This window comes from Ambystoma mexicanum, chromosome 6p, assembly GCF_040938575.1.
Source record: "Ambystoma mexicanum isolate Mex_15411 chromosome 6p, UKY_AmexF1_1, whole genome shotgun sequence".
Taxonomy (NCBI): Eukaryota; Metazoa; Chordata; class Amphibia; order Caudata; family Ambystomatidae; genus Ambystoma; species Ambystoma mexicanum.
Window position 1 is genome coordinate 1176975675 of NC_090935.1, and position 23885 is coordinate 1176999559.

General features: G+C 46.9%; 1 protein-coding gene across 1 annotated transcript in view; it reads left to right on the forward strand.

Annotated features, from left to right (window-relative positions):
* The window catches only part of LOC138511025 (cytochrome P450 1A1-like), a 140971-nt gene extending 117679 nt beyond the window's left edge, over positions 1-23292 (forward strand). Inside the window, exon 6 of the mRNA XM_069626554.1 lies at positions 22623-23292. Within this exon, the coding sequence (XP_069482655.1) occupies positions 22623-22905 (283 nt within the window). The 3' untranslated portion in view covers positions 22906-23292. The remainder of the gene's footprint in view (positions 1-22622) is intronic.
* The last annotated feature ends 593 nt before the right edge of the window (positions 23293-23885 follow it).

Sequence of the window (23885 nt, forward strand, 5' to 3'; positions counted from 1 at the left end):
ACTGCGAAGACCCTGTGAAACCAGCCCTACTGTGACAAGACCACACAGACCAAGAAGAATACAAACCCACAACTACATACTCAACCCGAGAAGATGGAGTAATGAGGCTCAAGCCTCGGTATCCAAAATCACAGCTGATGGATAAACAATCTGTCAGCAAGAAGAACAAGTAGTTCTTCCCTTCCCTTGCTTCCTATGCCAACGGACGGGCTCCAGCAGATGCCAGCACCCGGACCCGAAGAGATCAACAGATAAGTGACCATGACCCCCCCATACCTCCCCATATTGTTGTTCATCGGGCCACCGGTGCAAAGCCGGTGGCTTGACATTGTTTTGCATTGGGGGGCCCCTCCTGCAGGAGCGGCCCCCCCAGAGTCATGAGGCTGCTGGGGCACTTTGCTGACCTCAGCAGCCTTGATTTCAAATGTGCCCCCCCATTCGCCCTCATCACGGTGAGGCCGCGGGGGTGCCCTGCACCCCCACGGTCTCACCGCAATAATTTTCTTTATGCTGGTCGGGCCACCGGTGCAAAGCCGGTGGTCCGACATTGTTTTGCATTGGGGTACCGCTCCTGCAGGAGCGCCCCCACCAGAGTCATGAGGCAGCCGGGGCACTTTGCTGACCCCGGCAGCCTTGATTTCAAATGTGCCCCCATGCCCCTTCATCATGGTGAGGCCGCGGGGCCACAGGGAACCCCTGTAACGCTCACCTGGCTCCCACGGAGGCGCTGGTCTAGTCTGGGTTGCTGTGGCCTCTTCAAGCGTGATGCGCAGAACTCGGACCACCGATTGAACAGGACCCCCAAATCTTGCTTGTATGGCCCGTAGGAATATCCTTCTGCAGATGAGAAAGGGGATTAACTGTCTGCAGGATAGTGTGCTTGCTCCCCCCTTTCCCCCTTCGTTCTTCTCTGACTTCCTCCAAAACCCCCAGTTTAAGCTCACCTTATGGTTTGGAAGGATGAACTCTCCATCCTGCTTCTGGTGCAGGGGCGCGCGTTCGTCCAGTTACTTCACTGGTTTTCAGAATGGCGCTGGCAAAATCCACTTGACTTTTCTGAGCGATACGCCGTAAGTATGAAGATTCAAAAGTTCAAGTGTGAGCCTCTTTTCATGTTGTCTTCCTAACCTGTGATCTGTCCTTTATTTCAGGTGCAGAACGAAGGCGATGCGTTGAGGGGTTAAATTGCCGATGGTAAAATCAGGTGAGTTAGTGATGAGGGCGACCCCTCTAAATGTCTTTATAATTCCCCAGTAATGTCTTTTGTCCTTTCCCCATAGGGGCCGGGGTGCGGTACCTGCCAACGAAGCGGCGCCAACCCGAAATGTGGAATGGTTCACCAAGAAAAGCCGGTAAGTATTATGGCTGAAAATTCGGCTTTCCTCCTGTGTTCCCTCTGCTCACCTTTTGTCTCTTCTTCTCTCCCCTAGGTGCAGAGATGTGGCGACCGGTGCTGACAGCCGCGATGGAGCCGGGAGATGTCTCGAAGACAGGTGAGTGAAGCACGGCGGTGCAGCGAGCAACGCAATGCTTTTAAATGGAAGTCTTTCTTCAAGAATGCTGGCGTGAAGATTCCGGATGCAGGTAAGAAGTTTGAATAAGTTCTTGGTTTTCACCTTTCTCTTCTCTTCTTTCCTTACAGGTGTTCCAGGTTCGAGGCAGGCGTGGCTGGAGTCCAGGTGCAGGAGCAGACACGGTGAGCGTTCAGCTGCTGGGATGCAGAACAACGCGAAGCACGTGTGGCTGTCCGGGCGTGGCTTAAATAGCCTTGGAAGAAGTCCTAGGTAAGTATTCTTCCACAGCCACACCCAAGTAACAAAATAGTCCCTTCAGTAAAATAGTCCCTCCTAAGCCTCATTTGGCTTGGGTCTTCATGCTGCATGGTCTGCATCAGGTGAGTATGCAGCATGGTCTGCATCAGGTAAGTGCACCAAACACTTTCCTTTATGGGCCTGGCACCTATGGCGACAGGACTGATGTCCAACATGAGCCTGGCGCCAAAGGCGCCAGGACAGAGTCCAAAGAGCCCCTATAAGGGGCCGCTGGGCTTTTACCCGGGGGCATGATGCCTGCTCCCGGGGGTGCTGGGCCTGGCCTGGTGCTCCGGGGGTAGGCATCATGACAACCCCCGCGGCCTCATCGCAATAATATTGTTGTTCGTCGAGCCACCGGTGCAAAGCCAGTGGCCCGACATTGTTTTGCATTGGGGGGCCGCTCCTGCACGAGCGCCCCCCCCAGACTCATGAGGCCGCCGGGGCACTTTGCCGACCCCAGCGGCCTCGATTTCAAATGTACCCCCCCATACCTCCTCATCACGGTGAGGGCGCGGAGGTGCCCTGCACCCCCACGGTCTCACTGCAATCATTTTCTTTATGATGGTCGGGCCACCGGTGCAAAGCCGGTAGCCCGACATTGTTTTGCATTGGGGTACCGCTCCTGCAGGAGGGGCCTCCCCAGAGTCATGAGGCTGCTGGGGCACTTTGCTGACCCCGGCGGCCTCGATTTCAAATGTGCCCCCCCAACTCACCCTTATCACAGTGAGGCCGCGGGGGTGCTCTGCACCCACGCAGTCTCACTGCAATAATTTTCTTTATGCTGGTCGGGCCACCGGTGCAAAGCCGGTGGCTCGCTATTGTTTTGCATTGGGGGGCCGCTCCTGCAGGAGCGGCCCCCCCATGCTCATGAGGCCGGCGGGGCACTTTGCCGACCCCCCCACACATGAAATGTGCCCCCCCATGCCCCCTCATCACGATGAGGCTGCGGGGTTGCCCTGCATCCCCGCGGTCTCACTGCAATCATTTTCTTTATGCTGGTCGGGCCACCGGTGCAAAGCCGGTAGCCCAACATTGTTTTGCATTGGGGTACCGCTCCTGCAGGAGGGGCCTCCCCAGAGTCATGAGGCCGCCGGGGCACTTTGCCGACCCCGGCGGCCTCAATTTCAAATGTGCCCCCCAATACCCCTCATCACGGTGAGGCCACAGGGGTGCACTGCACCCCCTCAGTCTCACTGCAATAATTTTCTTTATGCTGGTCGGGCCACAGGTGCAAAGCCGGTGGCCCGATATTGTTTTGCATTCGGGGGCCGCTCCTGCAGCAGCGGCCCCCCCAGACTCATGAGGCGGCCGGGGCACTTTGCCCACCCCGGCGGCCTCGATTTGAAATGTGCCCCCCCGCCCCTTCAGTACGGTGAGGCCGCAGGCCACAGGGAACCCCCGCGGCCACACTGCAATAATATTGTTGTTCGTCGGGCCACCGGTGCAAAGCCGGTGGCCCGACATTGTTTTGCGTTGGGGGGCCGCTCCTGCAGGAGGGGCCCCCCCAGACTCATGAGGCCGCCGGGGCACTTTGCCGCCCCGGCGGCCTCACTTTGAAATGTGCCCCCCATGCCTCCTCATCACGGTGAGGCCTCGGGGGTGCCCTGCACCCGCGCGGTCTCACCACAATAATTTTGCTTATGCTGGTCGGGCCACAAGTGCAAAGCCGGTGGCCCGACATTGTTTTTTATGCCCTAGAATATGTTTGCCTAAAAAACAACTATTGGGCTCAATAGTTGACAAACTATTCGGTATTCAGCCGAATACTAAATATGCTATTCGGTACAGCCCTAGTACGGATCACAATGCCAAGTGGCATTACGCTGCCTGTTTGGATCGCGGCTGCCTACTAGCTAATCTTAATATTGTCGGGCGTAAGCGTGGTGTCATATGCATACGCGGAACGTCATTATTCCATGACAGGTGTTGTGAAGACGCCATGTTGTCAACTGCCGAGGTGAGGGCCCTTTTCTTGCTAATAAAACCATGTTGCCACAACACTGTTTACCTAAAAAAGACCATTTGAGAACATACTATGAATAAATGGTTCTTTGGGTTTTATTCAGTGAGCCCTTTGGATTTCTAGGCCTGGTTCTAGTTTCAAAAGTAGTAGTGATGGGATCCGGTCCTGTCCTCCATGATTTTGACTGCATTTGCCCCTTCTGACATCTCCGGAAGTCCAACGATATGGATGTGGTCCCTTCTGCTTCTGTCTTCTGCCCCATACTTGAAGGTGCTCTATGCCTTCCATTTTAGCTTCCATAGATGCGATGCGTTCTTCTATAACTGTGATCTTGCCACTGTGATTTTTCATTTCCTCCCTCAGACCTTTTCTTTCATTCTGCATTTGTATTTGTTCTACATCATTAGTGGACTGCTTAGTTTCAGCAAGGTCTCCCAGGATTGTCATGATGTTATGTTGTCATTCTATGGGGGGCAAATCCGGCGTGGGAGAACCTACCTGTTGTGATAGCCCACCATTGTTCTCCCCTTTCTTTTTATTTTGAAATAGTTACTTCCGTGCCGCCATGTTTATTTGTTTCAGAAGGGCTTTTCTGCTTTTTTTGTACGGTCTTCATGAAGTATTTGCGGAGTCTTTGGGTGTGGGCAGTATCAGACTTAAAGATGAGGCTATTCCTATGCATTCTGCTCAGATTCTGTGCCTTCCATTGTGGCCACCTGTGAGATACTGCACTTGTGACGGGTCTAGTATTTTCTTTTTTTTTAAATAATTTCCACTAATGGAGTGAGTGGGGAATAATTATTGGGGATGAAGTACAAAGTTTTCTTGCTGGCCTCGATCTGCCAGGTGCTGTCCGCCTCCTCGTTCTCCCCAGTTCTACCCACGCTCGCCACTATGGACCCTGCATCAGCATCCCATGGAGTCTCTCCCTCCTTCTCCTTCTTCTGTCAGTTGTGCAGTTATACACCGAGGGTCAGTAGCCCTGGGTGCTTCCTCCTGCAACTTGACTGCACAAGCCACAACCACCCGGAGAGTCACAGGTTAGTTGAGGCCTGATGCTCAGCTGCGGCCTAACTGCCCCCTCACCCAGGACGGGTGGTCACCTCTTCGCCACTGGAGAAGCCTGAAGTAATTATGGCGCTGGCATCCTGGATACTCGCTGCCTCATTCACGGTTGGCATATTTTCTTTTCTTTTTTTTATCGATCCAGTGATTTATTGACGCTAGGGCGTGTAGTTGCCAACTAGGCAGCCATTTCCTCGGGCGGTCAGCCACGCCCTTTGTGTTGCAACTCTGACCTATTCTTAACTTAACCTGGACCCTGTCAGCTCTACAAAAGGTTTCATCTTCAAACCTCTGAGGTGGCTTTAAACAATAATTTATTTACATCCAAATGTAGCTTTTTCATTCGGATCCAGAGGACTGCATTGTGTTCGTGTCTGCCCTTCTCCTGGCCAAAACATGAATTGCATATTTTGAAGACACATTCATTTACTGTGAACACCCATTTTAAAGAAACGTACTTTTCTAGAAAAGATGAATTGTTGACATTTTTGTACATTGGCGAGGAACTTCATAAACTCTGACCCTATTCAAAGTTTTTTCGAATCCCCTTAATGGGAATGTTAAATTTAACATTCGTTATCATGCAGAGGGAAGACACATTCTAGATTTCCTGATTAGACAACTACACGATGGGACCCTGCACACAACCCTTCACAAACAAACCCGGAAGCACCGACATAAACAATGATCCCTACTTTTATCATTTCTGTTCAAAAATAAAACAGCATGGCAATCTTATTCATGTTCAACTGCTCACAATAAAAATGATCTGCACCGTTAGAGGTAACTACACTCCAAAAGCCAATTCTCAAAAGAATATGTTGACCTATTGGGAATATTTGTACAGTTTAGTTAAACAAGTAGCCAAAATAGGGTGATAAACTGACGCCAAAAGTCATTGTGCCTAAGAATCCTCAAAGCATCTACTGATTCTCTCACATATATGATATGGCATGATAGGTCATTTATAACGCGCTTAACACCAGAGCTTTCTAAGTGCAGACCCAGGGAACACACCTTTGTTGCTCCGTGTCGTCTTGCTTCCAAGGCAAAAACGTTGCCCCTAAGCTATCCTCTCGAGACTTTATATCAATACTTTACCAGGACATATTTTTAATATAATATAAGGCAGCCTAGTCATCGTCATCTCCTGCCCATTATTAAAATGAAATACTGGAATAGTGTTTCTAGTTAAACCCATGAAAAAGCCTCATGCAAACAGACCCCCAACATGACTAGAGTGGGTACAATCAGCTCCAGCAAAAACCTCTCACCAGTAAGGGGCCAGTACAATGCAAATCTTGCCCCTTGGTGAATTATTTTTCCATTCTTCCTGGAGTCATCATCGGAAAGTTTTTGCTCCACTAAAATCAATAAAGCCTCCTAGCTAACGCCCTTGCAGGACAGGGCCGCAGTGTTGAATGACACAAGTTAGCAGAAGACGCTGCCCGACTACACGTAGCACGTTTGCTATGTCCATGCTTCAAAGCCTATAAAATCTGAGGTTCGGACCCTCTGCGGCAAAGCCCTCGCAGGTCAAAGCCACGGTGTTGAATGACGCAGGTTTGCAGGAGACACTGCCTGACTACACGTAGCACTTTTGCTATGTCCACGCTTCCGGCCAGATAAAATCTGTGGTTCGGACCATCTGCAGCAAAGCCCTCGCTGGACAAGGCCGCTGTGTTCTACGACGCATGTTTACAGGATGCGCTGCCCGACTACACGTAGCACGTTCGCTACGTTCACGCTTCCGAACCTATAAAATCCGATGCAGGTGTTTAGCGACAAAGGGGTCTGCGGCGCAGAAAGTGATTGCGGACGACTCATCGTCCTGTCTGTGGCCACCAGGTAAGAAGCTGTGGTGAGATACCTTGCTCTCCGCTTCTTAGCCCTTCCGAATGTGCCTCTCCCCTGACTGCGTCTCCCCTAGCCCAATGACCTTCCCCTCTGCCCTTGCCCCTTGGCCAGGTGTGCCCCCTTCCCAGATTGATTCCCACCTGCGCTGCCCCCCCTTCCAACCCTCCTTGAGTTCACCGCTCGCCCCTTCCATCCTTGTCTCCCGCACTGTTCCTCTCCCTGTGTGGTTCGCCCGCATTCCATGATTGCGAGCTCTGTGCGCCGCTTCCATCCTTGCCTGTTCACGCTATGCGCCCTGACCCGCAGGGTTCCTCGCAATCTTTGTTCGTGTGTGCTTTCACGGCCCTTCTACCCTTGGCTACGCTCATGCCTGCGCACCCTTAGCCTGTGTGGTCCCTCGCAATCCCTGATTGCATGTGTGCCATTTCCATCCTTACCTTTTCTTGCTGCATGTGCTCGGCCTGGGTGGTCCCTCACGATCCTTGATCGCATGTGCTTCTGTGCCCCTGCCTTCTCTGTCTACGTTCGCACCTGCGTGGTCCCATGCAATCCTTGATCGCATGTGCTTCTGTGGCCCTGCCTTCTCTGTCTACGTTCGCACCTGCGCGGTTCCTCGCAATCCTTGATTGCATGTGCTTCATGCCTTTCCATCTTCGACTCACAGCACCCACATGCCACCTGCTCATCCTTGCTCCTCTGCAGGACCCCCCCCACCCTTTTTCCCCTACCAGACCCTGCTGCTACACTTTGTTGCTCTTTGTTTCCTCTTTTGGGCCCCTTTCTGCTTATTTCACTGTTCCTGTATTTGTTTTCTTCGTCGACTGTTATTTGTACTGCTACCTCCATTTGTTTTTCACTCTTCTCCGCTTGTTCCCTTGGATCAATATTCATCATCCCTTTGATCATTGTTCATTTATCTAGTCCTGGCTCTGCTGGTTTTTCCCTGCTGTCTCCATCTCTTTCAGGTTCCCTCGTTTTTGCTGTATACTTGTATTGCCTACTTCTCTATGATTTTGTTCATGATCTCCTTAGGTTCACCTGATTGAGCATTCTGTTCTAGCCCCTGCTCTGCGTGGTTGTTGCTTTGCTGTGTCCTTTTTCTTTCAGGTTCATGCACTGTTACTGGTTTGTTTTTACTTCTACTTGACTGCTCCTCTTGTCCCATGAGCCCATTGTCTAGTTAGTTTATTTTACTTACATGTTCTTGTCTCATTCGGTCTCGTCTGCCTGCACCCCTCCTCTTGTGCCCTACCTTAGTGTCTGCCCTCCCCCTTACCTTGTCACCTACCACTTCTCCTCTCCCGTCTTCCCCCACCTGTGAATCCTCTATGGTGTTCTCTGTTTCTCCTATATTCTCTAACTGCTTCTCTATTGACTATCCTGTCCTTCTCACTAAGTCTGGTAGGAAGACGTTCAAAAAGGAGATCCTGGTCTCCAACCCAGGCGTCCCGATCACTGATACCTATACCAGTGCTTCCTCCAGACAGACCCTCACTGACATCGTCTTTGTCGTTCCTTCACCAGACCTATGGACTCCACATATGCTCTCTGTGCTCTCACTTTTTAATTCCTCTCCCATTAATGGTGGCACCCGCTGGGAGACCCTACTGGCCCCCTTCCATTCCTCTGAGGTCTTCATTTATGTTTACCTAAATGGCACCATCTTGGTCCAAGGCCCTCAGGCCAACCTCCTCCTCATTGATAGATGCTTTCCACGCCTTATCAACTTCGTTTCTTCTCCTGCTGTCCCTTGTCCAGCTCCCTTGCTTCCTTCTTTTGCCACCTCTCTGACGCCCTCTTCCTCCTCCTTGGCTACCTTGCCCTTTCCTCCTTCCTCTTCTGCCCTCCCTCGGGCTCCTTCTACACTTCCACAGTCCACTACAGTGCCTCTGATATGTACCCCTCCCTGGAAGTCTTTAAAGGGTGGCAACCTTCTCCACATTGCCACTCTCGCTCAGCTGTTAAACACTCCGATGACATCTGACGCCTCCTGGAAGAACTTGACCTTGATGTTTTTGGTCTCACCAAGACATGGTTCACGGCCAGCTCTGTCATGAGTTTTGACACTCTCTTCACTGATGGCTACAAGATCCTCTCTGCACCCAGATCCAACTGTTCCGGTGGGGGTGTAGCCTTGATCTTCCCAGAGTGGATCCCTGCCTCTATCATTCCTATTCAGGCCTACTCCTCCTTTGAATGTCTGGTGTGCAGACTTTCTCTCTCTCCTGGCCGCTCTCTCACTGTGGTCACTATCTACTGGCCACCTGGTCAGGTAACATCCTTCCTCTCCGAGTGGGTGGACCTCTCCTCAACCCCCTGGCCTCAACCACTCAACTCCTTCTCCTTGGAGACTTCAACATCCACCTGGATGCTTCCTGTCCCTCCTCTGGACTCTTAAGCAACCTCTGTGACTCTCTTTCTCTCTCTATGCTTCCCTAGGGCCCCACACACTCTGCAGGACACACTCTGGATGTTCTGATCTTCTCAGACATCCCCCTCTCTAACCCTATCGCCACGCTCTCTCCTGTAGTGACCACTGTCTCCTCTCCTCTCACCTTTCTCTCTCTACCGCTCAGGTAGAGCCTACACCCACACTGCCACGCACCTTTTCGGTCATCCGACCCTTGAAGAGTGTGTCAGTTGAGGCTTTCACCGCCACTTTCTCTCCCCATCCTGCACCTCTGGCTAACTCACATCCTGACACAGCCCTTTCAAACCTCCACTATTCTATCTCTGACACTCTTGATGTACTTGCCCCTGTCATGAGGATCCACTTGAAGCCATAAAGACAAGTGCAACTCCTGGTACGACTCAGACCTCGTCACCCTTAAATGCAAGTGTAGGGTGGCTGAGAGGAAATGGCTGGCATCTTGTACATCCTCTGACAAACTGGCCTGCCTCCTGCTCCAAAGGCAATACTAACTCTCTGTCCTCACTAAGAAGAGAGCTCACATTCAGGGTAGTGTCTCTGCGGCATCTAACAACTCGGCCAAACTCTTTAAAATCTGCAAGGAGCTGGCCAATACTGCTGCAGTCTATACCTCTGCTGTCCTCTCCCAGGCACTCTGCACAACCTTAGCTTCACATTTCATCTCTATAACCCAGGACATCCTGTCCACCCTCTTGTCCTCTCCTCCTTCTCCCTTTACTTTTTCCTTTATCTCTTGCCTCCCTGCAGCCACCTCTCCTCCCTTCTTCTATTCACCCCAGACAAAGTTTCTAGACAAGTCCAATCTATGAATGTCTCGTCTAAACAGGTTCTTCCCCGTTCATCCAAAACCATCAAGGACCATATTGACACCCACGCTCCAGCCTTGGCCAACTTTTGCAATCACTCTTTCGCCACTGGAACCTTCCCTTCTCCCCTGAAGAAGTCACTTGTGCACCCTCTTCTTAAGAAACCCTCAGCCGATCCCTCCTGTCTGACTAACTATCCCCCAGACTCCATTTCTCCTTTCCTGGGCAAATTCTTGGAAAAGCTGGCCATCTCCCAGCTTAATCTTCACAATTAATCTGTTGGTTGTCTCCACCACCATCAGTCTGGTGTCAGAGCAGCCAGAAGCATGGAAACTGCTCTGCTGAACATCCGTGAAGACCTGCTCTCTAACTTTGATTCCAAACCCCCCTCTGTCCTCATCTTACTCGATCTCTCCTCTGCTTTTGACACGGTCAACCATGCCATCTGGATCAACCGGTTCTGGGATAACCTGGGTATCACTGATCAGGCCCTGGCCTGGCTGACCTCTTTCCTTTCTGATTGACCCTCCCAGGTCCAACTTGGGTCCTTCATCTCCTCTATCTCACTCTCTACCTGTGGTGTTCCCCAGGTGTCTAACCTTTCTCTCTAGCTGTTCAACCAATACCTGGCACCTATCGACCACTGCATTGTTGCTCTCTGCTCCAAATTTAAGTGCTATGCGGATGATACTCAGCTCGCTTTCATTCTCCCCTCAGCGGCCTCCTCTCCCTCTCTCATCCTGGATTGCCTGTCTGCAATCTAGGAGTGGTGTTCTGCTAATGATCTCTGCCTTAATGCCAGTAAGGCAGAGATCCTCCTCATCGGCACACCTGCACCTTCCTTTCCTGTCACTCTTTGGCCACCCACTCTGGGCCCTCTTCCTACTCCCACCTGTGACACTAAGAACCTCAGGGTCATCTTCGACTCCACACTCTCCTTCTCTCCTCACATCTCTGACGTCTCTAAGAAGTCAAACTACCAACTGCACCTCCTCAGAGATATCTTACATTCCTCACCTTCCCCCAGAAGCTCACTGTCTCTAGAGCTCTGGTTCTCTCTAGGCTGGACTACTGCAACAGTCTCTTTCTAAATCTGCCTGCCTCTACTCTCCAACCTCTATGACTCATCCAGAACAGGACTGCAAGACATGTCCTTGGCCTCAAGCCAAGGGATCGTATATATCCAGCCCTGAAATCTCTCCATTGGCTCGCAGTGGCAGCAAGGATCAAGTTCAAGACCCTCTGCATTGTCCACAAGGCTGTCTGGGGTGTGGGACCATAATACCTCCAACTCTCTCTTCAGAAATATCTTCCAATTCGAGCTCTTCACTCCTTCACCTCCAACTCCTTGAGGGTCATTCACTTTTCCAAGCAACAAGTTGGAGGCAGATATCTTTCTCCGGCTGGTGCCTTCCTCTGGAACTGCCTCCCTGCCTCTCTGAAACTTGAGCAGAACCATCTCTGGTTCCGGAAGCACCTCAAGACCTGATTCTTTGCTTCTGCCTTCTCTCTTCCTCTTCCCTGCTGATCTCTTCTGATACTGCACTGGTCACCTGGCTACCCTCTGAATTCGGGCCCAGGTCCCAGCCCGCCCAGTTGCACTCCTGCACTGCCTTCTGGCATCCCCTGCACTTGTGGTCTGTATCTGCAATCCTACAGTCCCCTTACCTGCACTTGTTGACTCCTATTGTCTGCACTTGCCACCTGTTGGCTGCACTACTTGTTTGTGATCCCGTGTCTGGCACTTGCCCATCCTCCCCGCCCAGCACTTCTCCCGTCCCCTCTGCCCTGCACTTGCACGATCTCAGTGTCACTAAGCCTAGTAAGATTGTTGTTTGATATCCTCCCTCTGTTGCCCCTTCCCTCGTCGCGCCTTGAAACACTTGTGTATAGGCGCGTTATAAATGCCATATCATATCATACTGATTTAATTGTCAATGTAACATGAAGAATATTGGCATGACCGTCTGCTTAGTGACCGTATGCATCAATGAACACTTTTCTAAGATTAGAAGGAAAAAATAGCCAACCACTCTTGGTCCATCATGCCATATAAAAATACTACACAGATCATAACTGACTTGAACCATAATTCATTCCATTCTTCAAGATTACTGCCCATGGATCACCTACTTCATCAAAACTGGATACTCAGTCTAGGCTTTCATTAGGATGGGATTTATGAGCGCATTGAATGGCACACATTTCTGATTAATTAATAATCCTATTGCTTCTGGTATCCATTCAGGTCCTCACATCACCTTCTAAATCAATGTCACAGTGTAGGCTTGTGCACCACACTCTGCCCTGTTCCATTGGCCCAGAGCAACCAAGTCCAGCCCTGTTTTCACTGCTGCAGTGTTATTGGTTTAGACATTGAACTATACAAGCTCAATCACAGCATTTAATTCACATACCATACTGAACACTGGGCGAGCCAATCTTTGATCCATTGCAGGTGAGCACTTTCTCTTCCTGGTGGTCCCCCTTTACTGCTGCACACTCACTAATCAGGTTTCTTCAATCAGCACGGGGTCCTGTACTCTTTGATTAATCCAGGGGAAGCTAGCCCATTGGGACATTATGGGTCATATCCCCCTCGCATCAGGATCACCCCTATCAAGTCTCCTATCTGGCACTGGCTGCTTGTACACATATATCATATGCAAGGGCTAATGCCCTATTGAGCCACCCAGGCTCAGTTCAGCAAAGGCTCTTAAAGTCCACCTAAATAGAAGCTGGGGTGTTACAATTGTAATTCCCCAAGGCACAGATTGCCCTTGACTCCACCACCATCCTGTCTCTCATACTGGCTCGGGTGGAGTCAGTGCCTTGCTGACCAACACTACCATGGCAGTGTCAATAAAGTATGTCACAAGTTGAACACAGGATCTTCAGAACTCGTTTTGGCCCTCTGTGAAGCCCCAGTGGGTTTCTAACCAAATCTTTACCGATTGTACCACAACCGGTGGAATGAGGAAAGTGTGTGACAGAAAAGAATCTCTGGAAAGAGAAGAAGCAGTGCTGCCAGTCAGCAATCCTGACTCTTGAGGTTAGTGGACATGGATGAAAGCATCTTTGTACTGGAGCTGGAACTTTGGTAAGTAATTATGTAGCCTGTCTGACCTACACATAATTTTGATTTACCATTGCCCTCCATGTTAAAAAATTGGAATGCACAGCAAACTAGCTGGCTACAATCAAAACAGCTCTGTGGTGCCTCCTGGTATGACAATAATGGATTGGCTTCATGTGTCCTGGAATTCATCACCAGTTCAGCTGCTTTGCCTAAGTGCTGAATTGCAAGATCACATCACTAATGACATCACTAATTACATTACACCAGTAACTGCCATTAAACATGGCCTTCAGCCATGTTCAGTGTGTATGGCCAAATATGTTTTAACACATTAATGGGTACTAGTCATGGCATTCAGTTATGGACAGTGGTCACAACCTTCACCCATGTGCACAGAATATTTTAAAACAATAACAGGCTACCAAGCATAGATGGTGGCCTTCACCAGTGGATTCAGTTTTCAACCGTGCCAACTGTATATTATATACACTGATCAGGCACTAGCCATGGACTTTAGCACAATACTGGCCAGTGGCCACAATCTTTGGCTGCGCCCACTATATATTCCAACATATAAATGGGCCATTAGCCATTGAATTTGCCCATAAGCAGTTTGTACATCTTTTGGATATGTCCACTGTTTATTTTATAAATAATAAAATGCAATAAGCGATGTACTTTGGACGTGCCCATTGTGTATTATACAACACTAACCAGACCCTATCTATGGCCTTCGGCCATGCCCATTGTATGTTATATACACTAACCAGCCACTAGCCACAGTCTTCAATAAAATACTAGCCAGTGGCCCAGCCTTTGGGTGTGCTGACAGTATATTCTAACATTTTAATGGGCACTAGCTATGGCCTTAAGCCGTGGCCACTGACTACAGGTTTCAACGTTGACCAATGTATATTTTAAAACAGGGATGGGCTACTAGGCATGGCTTTTAACAATGCACATTGGTATTTTTTAACACTAACCGACCACTAGCTATGGCCTTTGGAGCTGGCCAGTGACCCCAGCCTTTGTCATGGCCAAGTCTACAGCCTAAATTTTTATTAAGGTAATCAAAGTTTTTATAAGCAAACCTATAAATGATGTTATATGTAATTCCATTATTGATGTAATCAGTTATATACAATATAATTACTGCTGTTACCAGTGATGCAATCAGTGATGTGATTTGTAATGTCATCAGGGTTCTCATCCAACATGTATTTAGTGATGTGATCAGTGATGTCATCACTGTGGTTATAGGCTGCCCAACAGGGGGGCGTAAAGTTAAGGTGGCTTTAGCTGAATTTCAGGGGTTTTGTTGCGTTAAGTTCTCAAGTTAACGTCCCTGCAACTAAAGTTTTTCCCTTGAATTTCAAGCTTTTTGTTATTCCATAGATTTTTTAAACGCTACCAGACCACTTGCCATGGCCTTCTGATTGCACGCTTTGAGAACTCACAATAATTTTAGGCAATGCACAGTGAGATAAAATGATTTGCCATAGACCACACACTTTGGTAAAGCAGTGTGCTCCAAGCAGTGGTCGAAGTGTACGAAAAGAAGTAGTGGAACTATGTTCCCTACTGGCCTGCACCACTCCCCACAGACCCCATCGCCACGCCCCCTACCATGCACAATAAAAAAAAACATGTGCCTGCTCTTTAAGGAAACGTCCTGTGCAGTGCACTGAAAGTGCAAGTTTCAACTTCTTCCTACACTTTTATCTTAAAATGAAACCATTCCGGAACGGTTTCTCTTTAAAATAAAAGTATAGGAATGGTAAAACCTAATTAAAATAAGTATAGGAGCACCGCTCCCGACCGCTCCCGCCCACTTCGACCACTGGCTCCAAGTTCACCACCCCTTTTCAGCAATGTGATTTTTGCGTGGGCCAATTTGGCACGCCCATTCCGCTGCGGTGCCCATTTTGGCTTGCCCTTTTTGGCACAATAGCCATTCCGGCGCCATTATTTTGGCACAACGGATGTTTCTACGTGGCTGACATTGCAGCCACGTCCAAACGGCCTCCTGCCAAATAAGATCATAGGACTGCACTGAAGCAAATCTTGCTACCTCCCAGTTGAGTTGCTTTTCTTTTAATTAAATTAAACTTGTTAAATAAAAAAAAACATAGAGCCTCGAACCCTGTTGTGCTAGAGTTCAAAGCCCAGCATTTAATCACTAGGCCACAATGGCTTGGTGTTTCACAAGGTATACATTTCAAACTTAGCCTATAATTAAAAATGTTCAATGATAAAAGGGTAGGAGTAAAACATGTGAGAATCCAAACAATAACAACATTGCAGCATAATGTTTAAGTGCTGCGTCTCAAACTCCTGCAGGCCAGGCTTCTCGGATGGCAGCGTTCAGCATGAATGTGATTTTTTTCAATTAATTTTTTTTATAACAGAGACAGTGTAGTCTTCTTTTTGAATATATGTGCAGTGTAAGGGGGAATAAGTGGTGTGAGGGTGTGCTTGTCAACTGAGCAGGTGAGCCTACAATGTGTGTGTGTTTGATGTGAGTGTGTGTGTGTGTGTACATGGTGTGAAGGTGTGGGTGAGGGATTGTGTGTGCAGTGTGCATTTGCTCCGTGAAGGTGAGTGTTACTGTGTGTGCACGCGTGTGCACCGTGTGTGTATGTGAGCATTGTGACACATCGAGTGCTAGTTTTCAGTGTCATTGTGTGTGTGTGTGGTGTATGTGCATGTCTCCATGTAATTCGGAAGAAGCCCATCCAGTTCTTGTTTATTTTGTGCATTTTGTGACTTGTAGTTTTGTTTTGTCCATCAAGTGTCCTGTACTACAAGTCCCAAGATGCAAAGTAAAAAGGAAATCTGAATGATCATCTTCCAATTAACAATGGATGTGTGGCATATAACAAATATATACAAGACCTGTAACTCGGCTATATTCATGATTTCTCCTGCACCTCTATTTGTTTGGGTTGCATGGCCATAGGGGATCTGTAAGTTGTTGAAGGAGGAGGTACGTATTGTAGAATCAGAGGAGGAGGAAACAATTTAAAATATGTTTTTATCAGCTGGGAAAAGTGAGAATAAGGGATGGAGTGGGGTGGTGTCCACTTGCCCCCACCATTTTCAAAGTCTAAAAGTAGCGCAATATATTAAGGAAAAAATGGGACCATGTGGCAAGCCCCTCCCTTGAGCTGCATAGAAAGTCTTGTTTGCGCTGGCTCATGTGCAATGGAAGACACAACTATTTTTAACACATTGGTAGTGCAGCTCAAAAGACCTTCTTAAAATCATGCAGTGATTGGGTGAACGTTTCCATGCAGGAGGCCACATGGATGAAAGCCATGCCTGTTAAGACTACATAGTCCAGAATACAGAGTGTGTATCATAATATGCAGTTTTAAATGTGTTTAAAACAAAGGTCTTGAACCCTAGTCTGCCAGAGTTCAAGGACCAGCATTCAACCACTACCCCACAATGGCTTAGTGCTTCTCGTACATAAATGTCATACTTAGCCTAGAATTTAATATGTCCAATTGTAAAAGGCTAAGTAGAAAACTTTTGAGAATCCAAACAAAAATATAATTTCAGCATAATGATTAAGTGCTGCATCTCATAGTCCTGCAGGCATGGGTTCCCGTAGGCAGCGTTCAGCACAAATGTTACCCAGAGACGGTGTAATACATGTTCCATTTTGTTTTATACGGTTGCAGTAAATAAATGTGTTTCATGTTTAATACATGTTCAATTCTGCAGTAACGGTGTAATACATGTCCCATCCGGTTTTATTATGTTGCAGTAAAGACATGTTTTTCATGTTTAATCCATATTACAAAATGAAAAGTGCCTACAGGTTCACACCAATTCGATCTCTCATGCCAAAACATCCTTGTGCCGAGACGTTCAAAATGCATAGTGCCTGCAGGTTCAGGCTGTGCTAATTGCGACCTATCATGCCAAAACATCCTTGCACCGAGAGGTCCCTGCGCCCCACTAGCTGCATCTAACTGGGTGCACTCAAATGTGACCTGTGGTGAAACGGTCACGCCATAACAGCGTGCGCCTAACTGGCAATGCTGAAATGTCCTTGTCCGTGGTTGAAGCCCCTTGTTTTATGGCTGGTCTCTTGGTGACTGTTGTGATACATCACACAACCAGAACTAACCACATTTAAGCAGCACAGAAACATGAAAAAAATGACCGGCTGCAAGAATAACATATGCCATGGTATCTTCTGCACCCATAGCGAAAATCAAAAGCTGGCACCCATGAATATGCACACAGTACTGCTTAGCTTCAAAATGGCAAAGATGCCGGCCTTCTCAGGCCATGTGGCTCTAAGTGGTCTTGTAACATTGCTTTACTTATTAGGTACCATGGCCTGAGGGGGCTGGCCTTTTCCTCACTTTGAAGCTAAACACCATTGGTCATGGTTATTTCATGGATGAGAGATCCGGTTCACCAGTGATTGTTCACCCCGATGGCACTGTAGCCTTGTTTTATGGCCTGTCTCTTGGTGACTGTCGTCATACATCGCACAACCCCAACTAACTGCATTTAAGCACCACGTAAAAGGGGAAAAAATTACCAGCTGCAAAAATAACATATGCCAAGTTACTTTTGCCCCCATAGCGAAAATCAAAAGCTGGCACCCATGAATATATGCACAGTAAGTGAACATATATCTTGAAGTGAAATATACAAATCTGGTTAAGTAGACCTATTCCTTAGACGAAACTGTGCAAGACAACATAGCGTTGGATTTAAAAGAATTTATGAACACCAGAAAAATAACCTGAGAGAGGAAATGTTCCAATAAATATGCTGGCAAAGTATATAAGGTTCTCACTGTTTAATCCCAGCAATCTGTCATGAAATATTCAGTGAAAAACTAAAACCCAATACGAAACAAGTGCTTGTCCTTGTGTTCTTGTGAGTAAGCGTCTGCACTGGGAACATGGTAGCAAAATACTTGAGCAAGCTTGCCAACCTCAAACAGTCCCAAGAGGTTGTGTCCGCCCTCGGAAGAAAATGTGCGTTGTCCACCAACATGTGCCTTTTAATGGTGCCCTGAAAAGCAGCCACAATCAGGGGAAAGTAACTGAACCAGAGTCCAGAATAGCAAACTATCTTGCCACATCATGGGCAAATACTCATGACTTGCTTGCCCTCTCATTTTCCCTCCTCACCCCAATGTCTGGCTTTCAACAATATAGTGTACAGTTGTGGCATTATTTCCCCCATCTTGACTGTGAGACTGCAACTATCAGAATGCAATTTAGCAAAAGGTAAAAAAAATGTCTCTGAGTGCAAAACTTTCAAGGTATGACAGTAGCATGGTTTAAAAAAGAATAATGTGGATGCCGTGTGTTATGAGCTATTTAAAACTAAGAAGACACTTGGTATTCAGGACTGTGGACAGTTGCCCATCCATGCAGTAACCCTGAGATCGATCCTGCTTTGAAGTTATGAAGCGAGGAAGGATCCAGCCCCCTTAGGCCATATTTTTCTAAGTGGTCCAAGATGTTGGATAGCACATATATAATTATATGACTATGGAATGTGTACTTGTTGGGATGGCCTCCCCCCCTTTTAGTAGATATGATTTGTGAGGGCTGATTTTTCATTGTAATGTCTTAATTTCTGTAATTTTGTAATATTCATTTGTATCTGTATACATTATAGTGTATAAGATTTTAATTAACCAATTTGCACAAATGGGCATCACATTTTTAATATGTTTTTAAACTGTGCTATTGTCAGTCCTTTAAACATTTGTACTTGCATAACATTTTTTGCCTTTTGCTGAATTGCATTCTGGTATTTTTAGTCTCCCATCCCTGCAGTAACTGAGACAAACCCTGCTTAGCTTCAAAGCAAGAAAGGGGCCAGCCCCCTAAGGCCATGCTGCCTAATACATGAGACCATCTTACAAGACCACTTAGTTTTTTTTAAATTAGTTTAAAGTGCATGATTTGTGATCTGTGTCTATATGAACCAACCAGCTCTCAAATTTCATACTATGCACGTGCTCTTAGACCAATCTGTTCATAATAAAGATTTTTGAAAATGTTAAGTGCCAATTTGACTGTTGATTATATCAGGTGTGGCGAATACTTATTTCTACAAATGTTATATGTATGTTTTTCCTTACATGAATATTCGGATAAATCATGATTTGAGAATCGAATGTTGAATTTTAGTGCTGCTCACATAGAGATATTGAATCAAGAGGTTGAGTATTCAACTATAGACTAATCACTGAAGATGACATCAGCACGGTCTCCCACAAACTGCTTTGGGAGGACTGTTAGGGAGAATTCTCATAAATGGTTAATTTCCCTTACCTACTGAGTCCCTCTGCAGCTTTGCTGGATTTCTAGGGTTTACTTTTTTTCACCTGGTAAGAGTGTGAGCCTTTTTCCCACTCTTACATGTGTTTTGCTGTGTGTGTTTTCACTTTTTGTGTGATCGCAGGTTCCTGCGATGGAATTAAGCAGGATTTTGCACAGTTCACCGAGCACCCCAGATCAGTCAGCAGAGGGATTGTCCGCTCTGTGTGTTCGACGGCGGTGTCCCTTGACTTGGTCCGGATGAGCCAGTCATCCAGGTAGGGGTAAACGTGGATCCCTTGCTGTCGCAGATGGGCCACCACCAGCACCAAGCATTTAGTGAGGACTCTGGGCACTGACTTCAGCCCAAACGGAAGGGCTTTTTACTGATAATGGTTCCCCTTAACGACGAAGCAGAGAAACTTGCAGTGTCCTTTGTGTATGGGGACGTGGAAGTACACGCCTCCAGATCCAACAATGACAGAAAGTCCCCCTCCTCCAGCTTGCCGAGCACGTGCTGCAGCATAACCATCCTGAACTTCTGGGACATTATGTATTGGTTTAGCCGTCTTAGGTCGAGAATGGGTCTCCAGCTAACTATTCTGAAAGGCTCTTCCATTCTCAAGCAAAGAGATATCCACATGTTCGTATCAATCTGCCAAACTGCAGCAATGATATATGCAATGCAGTGTTTCAGATCTTTTCCAAGAAAAAAACTATGAGTACAGGGAAACAAATCTGAACACCACTGAAGGGATAAATAATGATGCTTTTAAACTAATGTAGTTGCAAGAGCCAGATGGCAACATATGCGCATTAACTCATGCTTCATGGTCCTCAGCTAGATAACGATTGCTGCTACTTTGCCTGCAAAAATTAATCCTCCATGAGTCACTTTATGCAAGCAATATGCTCTATATCTTTTTGTCACTGGTCGTCTACTATACATCCAGCCAAACAGTGACTCTTGGAGCTATGTTTACTACTGACACCTTGTATGCCTCATCTTGTGTCAAGTATTTTTTGTTAGGGGTGGTATGCGGTACTCTTATCTCCGGTTCCTATGCAAACATGATTTGATGTTGCCTTTTCAAACCAGGCAGGTTTTGAGTCCAACACATGTTTTATTTTTCTCATTTCATAGACATCACTAGAGTTTCGTCATAAATTCAAATAAATAAATGTGATGAATCTCCATCTGCTTTTTAATGAGCATGGTACTCTCTGCATGCTTTCAGGTGATGCAATCTGGGGCATCGCGGTCAATAAAAAAATCCTGCAGTGACATAATCTTCAACCTTCAGTGAACAAGCTGGTCTCAGTGTGGCAGGTGGAGCACTGTCAACTAACAGTGGGGAAGTATTTAAAACCCTTTCCTGTTGTGTGATGGTCAAGTGGTGCGAGAAGCAAGGCCAGCGCCAGAGACTCTGTTCGATTTCAGACACCAAGCCTGCTAAACAATGAGGAGGACCAGAAGCACATCACTTCTGGGTGGATCAGGGTGGGACAGAGTGGAAGAGCACTAGGCAAATTCAGATCTACAGATATTAATGCATACCTGTGGCATTAAGGATAGAAGCACCTGCTGATGAGACACCTGGGGCCAGCTAGGAGAGCCTGTGGATGAACGCTTTATCCCAGGTGAAGGGTAGCAAGAGAAGTCGCCACATAGAGGAGCATTTACAGAGGAGAAGTTAACTTAGATGTAGGAATCTGAGGTAAAGGCCCATTGCACCTTGTTCCCTCGGACTGATAGGCATTCACGGTGTGCAAATACTGTATTCTGTGGATTTGAGTTGTAAGTCTGGAAGCAAACTGAGGAACTGAGAGGCATTCCCTTTGTGATTTAACTGCATGCTGGGAAACTGATCGCTAATTCCCAGAGAATACCTATAGACAAATAACAGTGTGAAAGGAAAACATCCTAGGAACAAGACTTCTAAGTCCCAGAGTCAACTGAGACACATGGACTGGGTGATAGCAGAGCATGCTGAGAAACTGAGGTTTAAGTTCCAAAGTGAACTAACAGACAATCATTGGGCAACACCACTGCCTGCTTGGAAATTAAGTCTTAAATTCCAGAGTGACTAGGGGAGGTGGATCTATGTTATTACTGCGACCCCCAGAAGTTTGACAGCCGAAAATGCTGACTTCTTTTTTTCATTTTTTTCCAACCCCCTTTACCACATACATATGCAGGGGGAGACCCTCCACAGCCCCCCCATATTTGTATTATATACCATATCCCCCCGACACATATATATATATATGTGTTATAAAGGGGTCAGGAAAGACATAGTCGTCATTTTTGCCAGTCGGAGTACTGCAGGTGACATTTTTGTATATTTCCAGGGAGTCAATCACTGTGTGATAATGCTACATGGTGGTACATCTAAGTCGTAGCTCCAAACAAATAAGTGAATAACATTCAATGTGGCCTGTTGGATAATGAAATCTTAAGCTCTGCATCAAATTGCTGGGACAACAGGACTAGCACCCTCCCAGACTGAATGGGGTTAAATAGTCTGTATGCCGATAACCGGGATCTCCTTCACATTAATCATTTGAGGAAGAGACACCAGAGAGAGTGGTTTTCAATTTTGAGCAGAAAGGACCGCTATCATTTGCACATCTCTGCAAAAGTTCCCCTCCCTGTAGTTTTCAACTTTTTGCCATGTCCTAGAAAAGTGCAGAGTAAAACAAAGGTAATTCTGCCTTAAAAATGTTTTTTTCCACTACCTGATTGTAAAAGCATAAATGCAACCCACAATGCAATGTGACATCAGGAGGCTTCCGTGGGAATCAACTGGTTTTCGTCCTAATAGAAAATATATGCTGGATTAGACAGGTGGAGTTGCATTGTGCCGGCACCCTTGTTTCCGGACCGCCAGACTACAGGTCTCACCCTGCTGGGCACAGTGGCCCCAGTAGGTAGAATCTTTGCTGAAGCACCGGCACCATTGGCAACGGTGCCAGCGCTTCCGTCTCCCCAGTCGGGGAGTTTCAAAATCCAGCACTGACTTCCCGAAGTGCCGGGACTTGTAAATCAGTCACCGGATTAGGTTTTACGGAGTTGGCAGCAAACCACCGGTCGCACCAGCGTGTTGCCGCCAACCTCGTAATCAGGCCCTTCTTTACCAGTGAACTAAACCTGTCTCATCAATCATCAGTATCATTATCCTGGATTTATGTGTAAACATACTTTGTATATTTGCTGCTATTACAAAAATTAACACATACGCATCTTCAACTGTATTCTAACACATCAAATCCAACCATCTATTTCCATTACTATTCTTTAGATCAATATGGGCAGATCCTGAAACATTCATCCCAGATCGATTCCTCGATGAAGATGGTAAATTCAATCGGAGCCTTCAAGAAAAAGTTCACCTGTTTGGGATGGGCACTCGTGTGTGCTTAGGGGAAGATATTGCCCGCAATGAGATATTCCTCATAGTCGCCAGCATTCTACAGCGGCTGAAGCTGGAGCATAATGTGCACGAGAGCCTGGACCTTACACCACTGAATGGAATGTCACTGAAACCTAAGCAGTTCAAGCTGAAAGTGGTACAGCGCACATGATCAATCAGGGGGGTTTGAAGGTGTCTAAGTAAAAGTGGGCTTTCAACTACAACAGCTGGAATGTTTCACTTAATTCTGATGATATGTATGCACAAGTAAACCAGGCATCACTGCCACTGCAGCTAATGAATAATAGCTCCTTCATGTTGCTGTTCAACATATTTTCCTTGGCAACATAGGCCATTCATTTAGGACCATTGTTTGTTCTAATGATGTCCTCTCAAATAGGATCTATAACCATCAATTTGAAAGTAAAAGTCCACATGAATGCATCTGCATGATAATGTACATCACTTATTTCACTGTGGCATATGACTGACTAATCAGAACGAATTAGTTATGGATGAAAAACAAAACAATTGCACAGCATTTGATATGGGAAATCAAATAAAATGGTCACTCTTTTATGACTTACAAGTTATTTTCCAATGAATAATTGTCTCCTGAATTTCATTTATTCTTGTTCACATGTTTGTATTGATTTTTTGAGGCAATACAGCCTGGTGTATGCAACCTTTGGACTACCACTCCCATCAGCACCGAGAAGCATAGTAAATGAAGAGTGATCATGGACATTTTAGCCCAAAACATCTAGAGAGCCACGGGTTGCAACCCACTGCAGTAGACATATACCAATAGGAAACGGGACTACACATTGAAACTTCAACCTATGGACAAACCAAAGTCTACTTTTAAAATCAACTAGTAGACTTGCCACACATTATGTCCCTTCCCATTGGTTGACCTGCAGCCCTTAAATGATGAAAAGACTTTCTAATTCTCCTGTCCCCACTTAAGTCATTGGTTGTCCCCTACTGCCAGATGTTTAATCATCTTACGACATTCTCTCGGCCCTGCTCTGCACAGCATCTCATGCCACCTACTGTCTGACCACTCCTTTTCTGTCTGCCATGACATACGGATCCTGACGCCCAACCCTTTGTTTCTTTGTCCACCTCATAGCCTGTCCTTTCTATCTT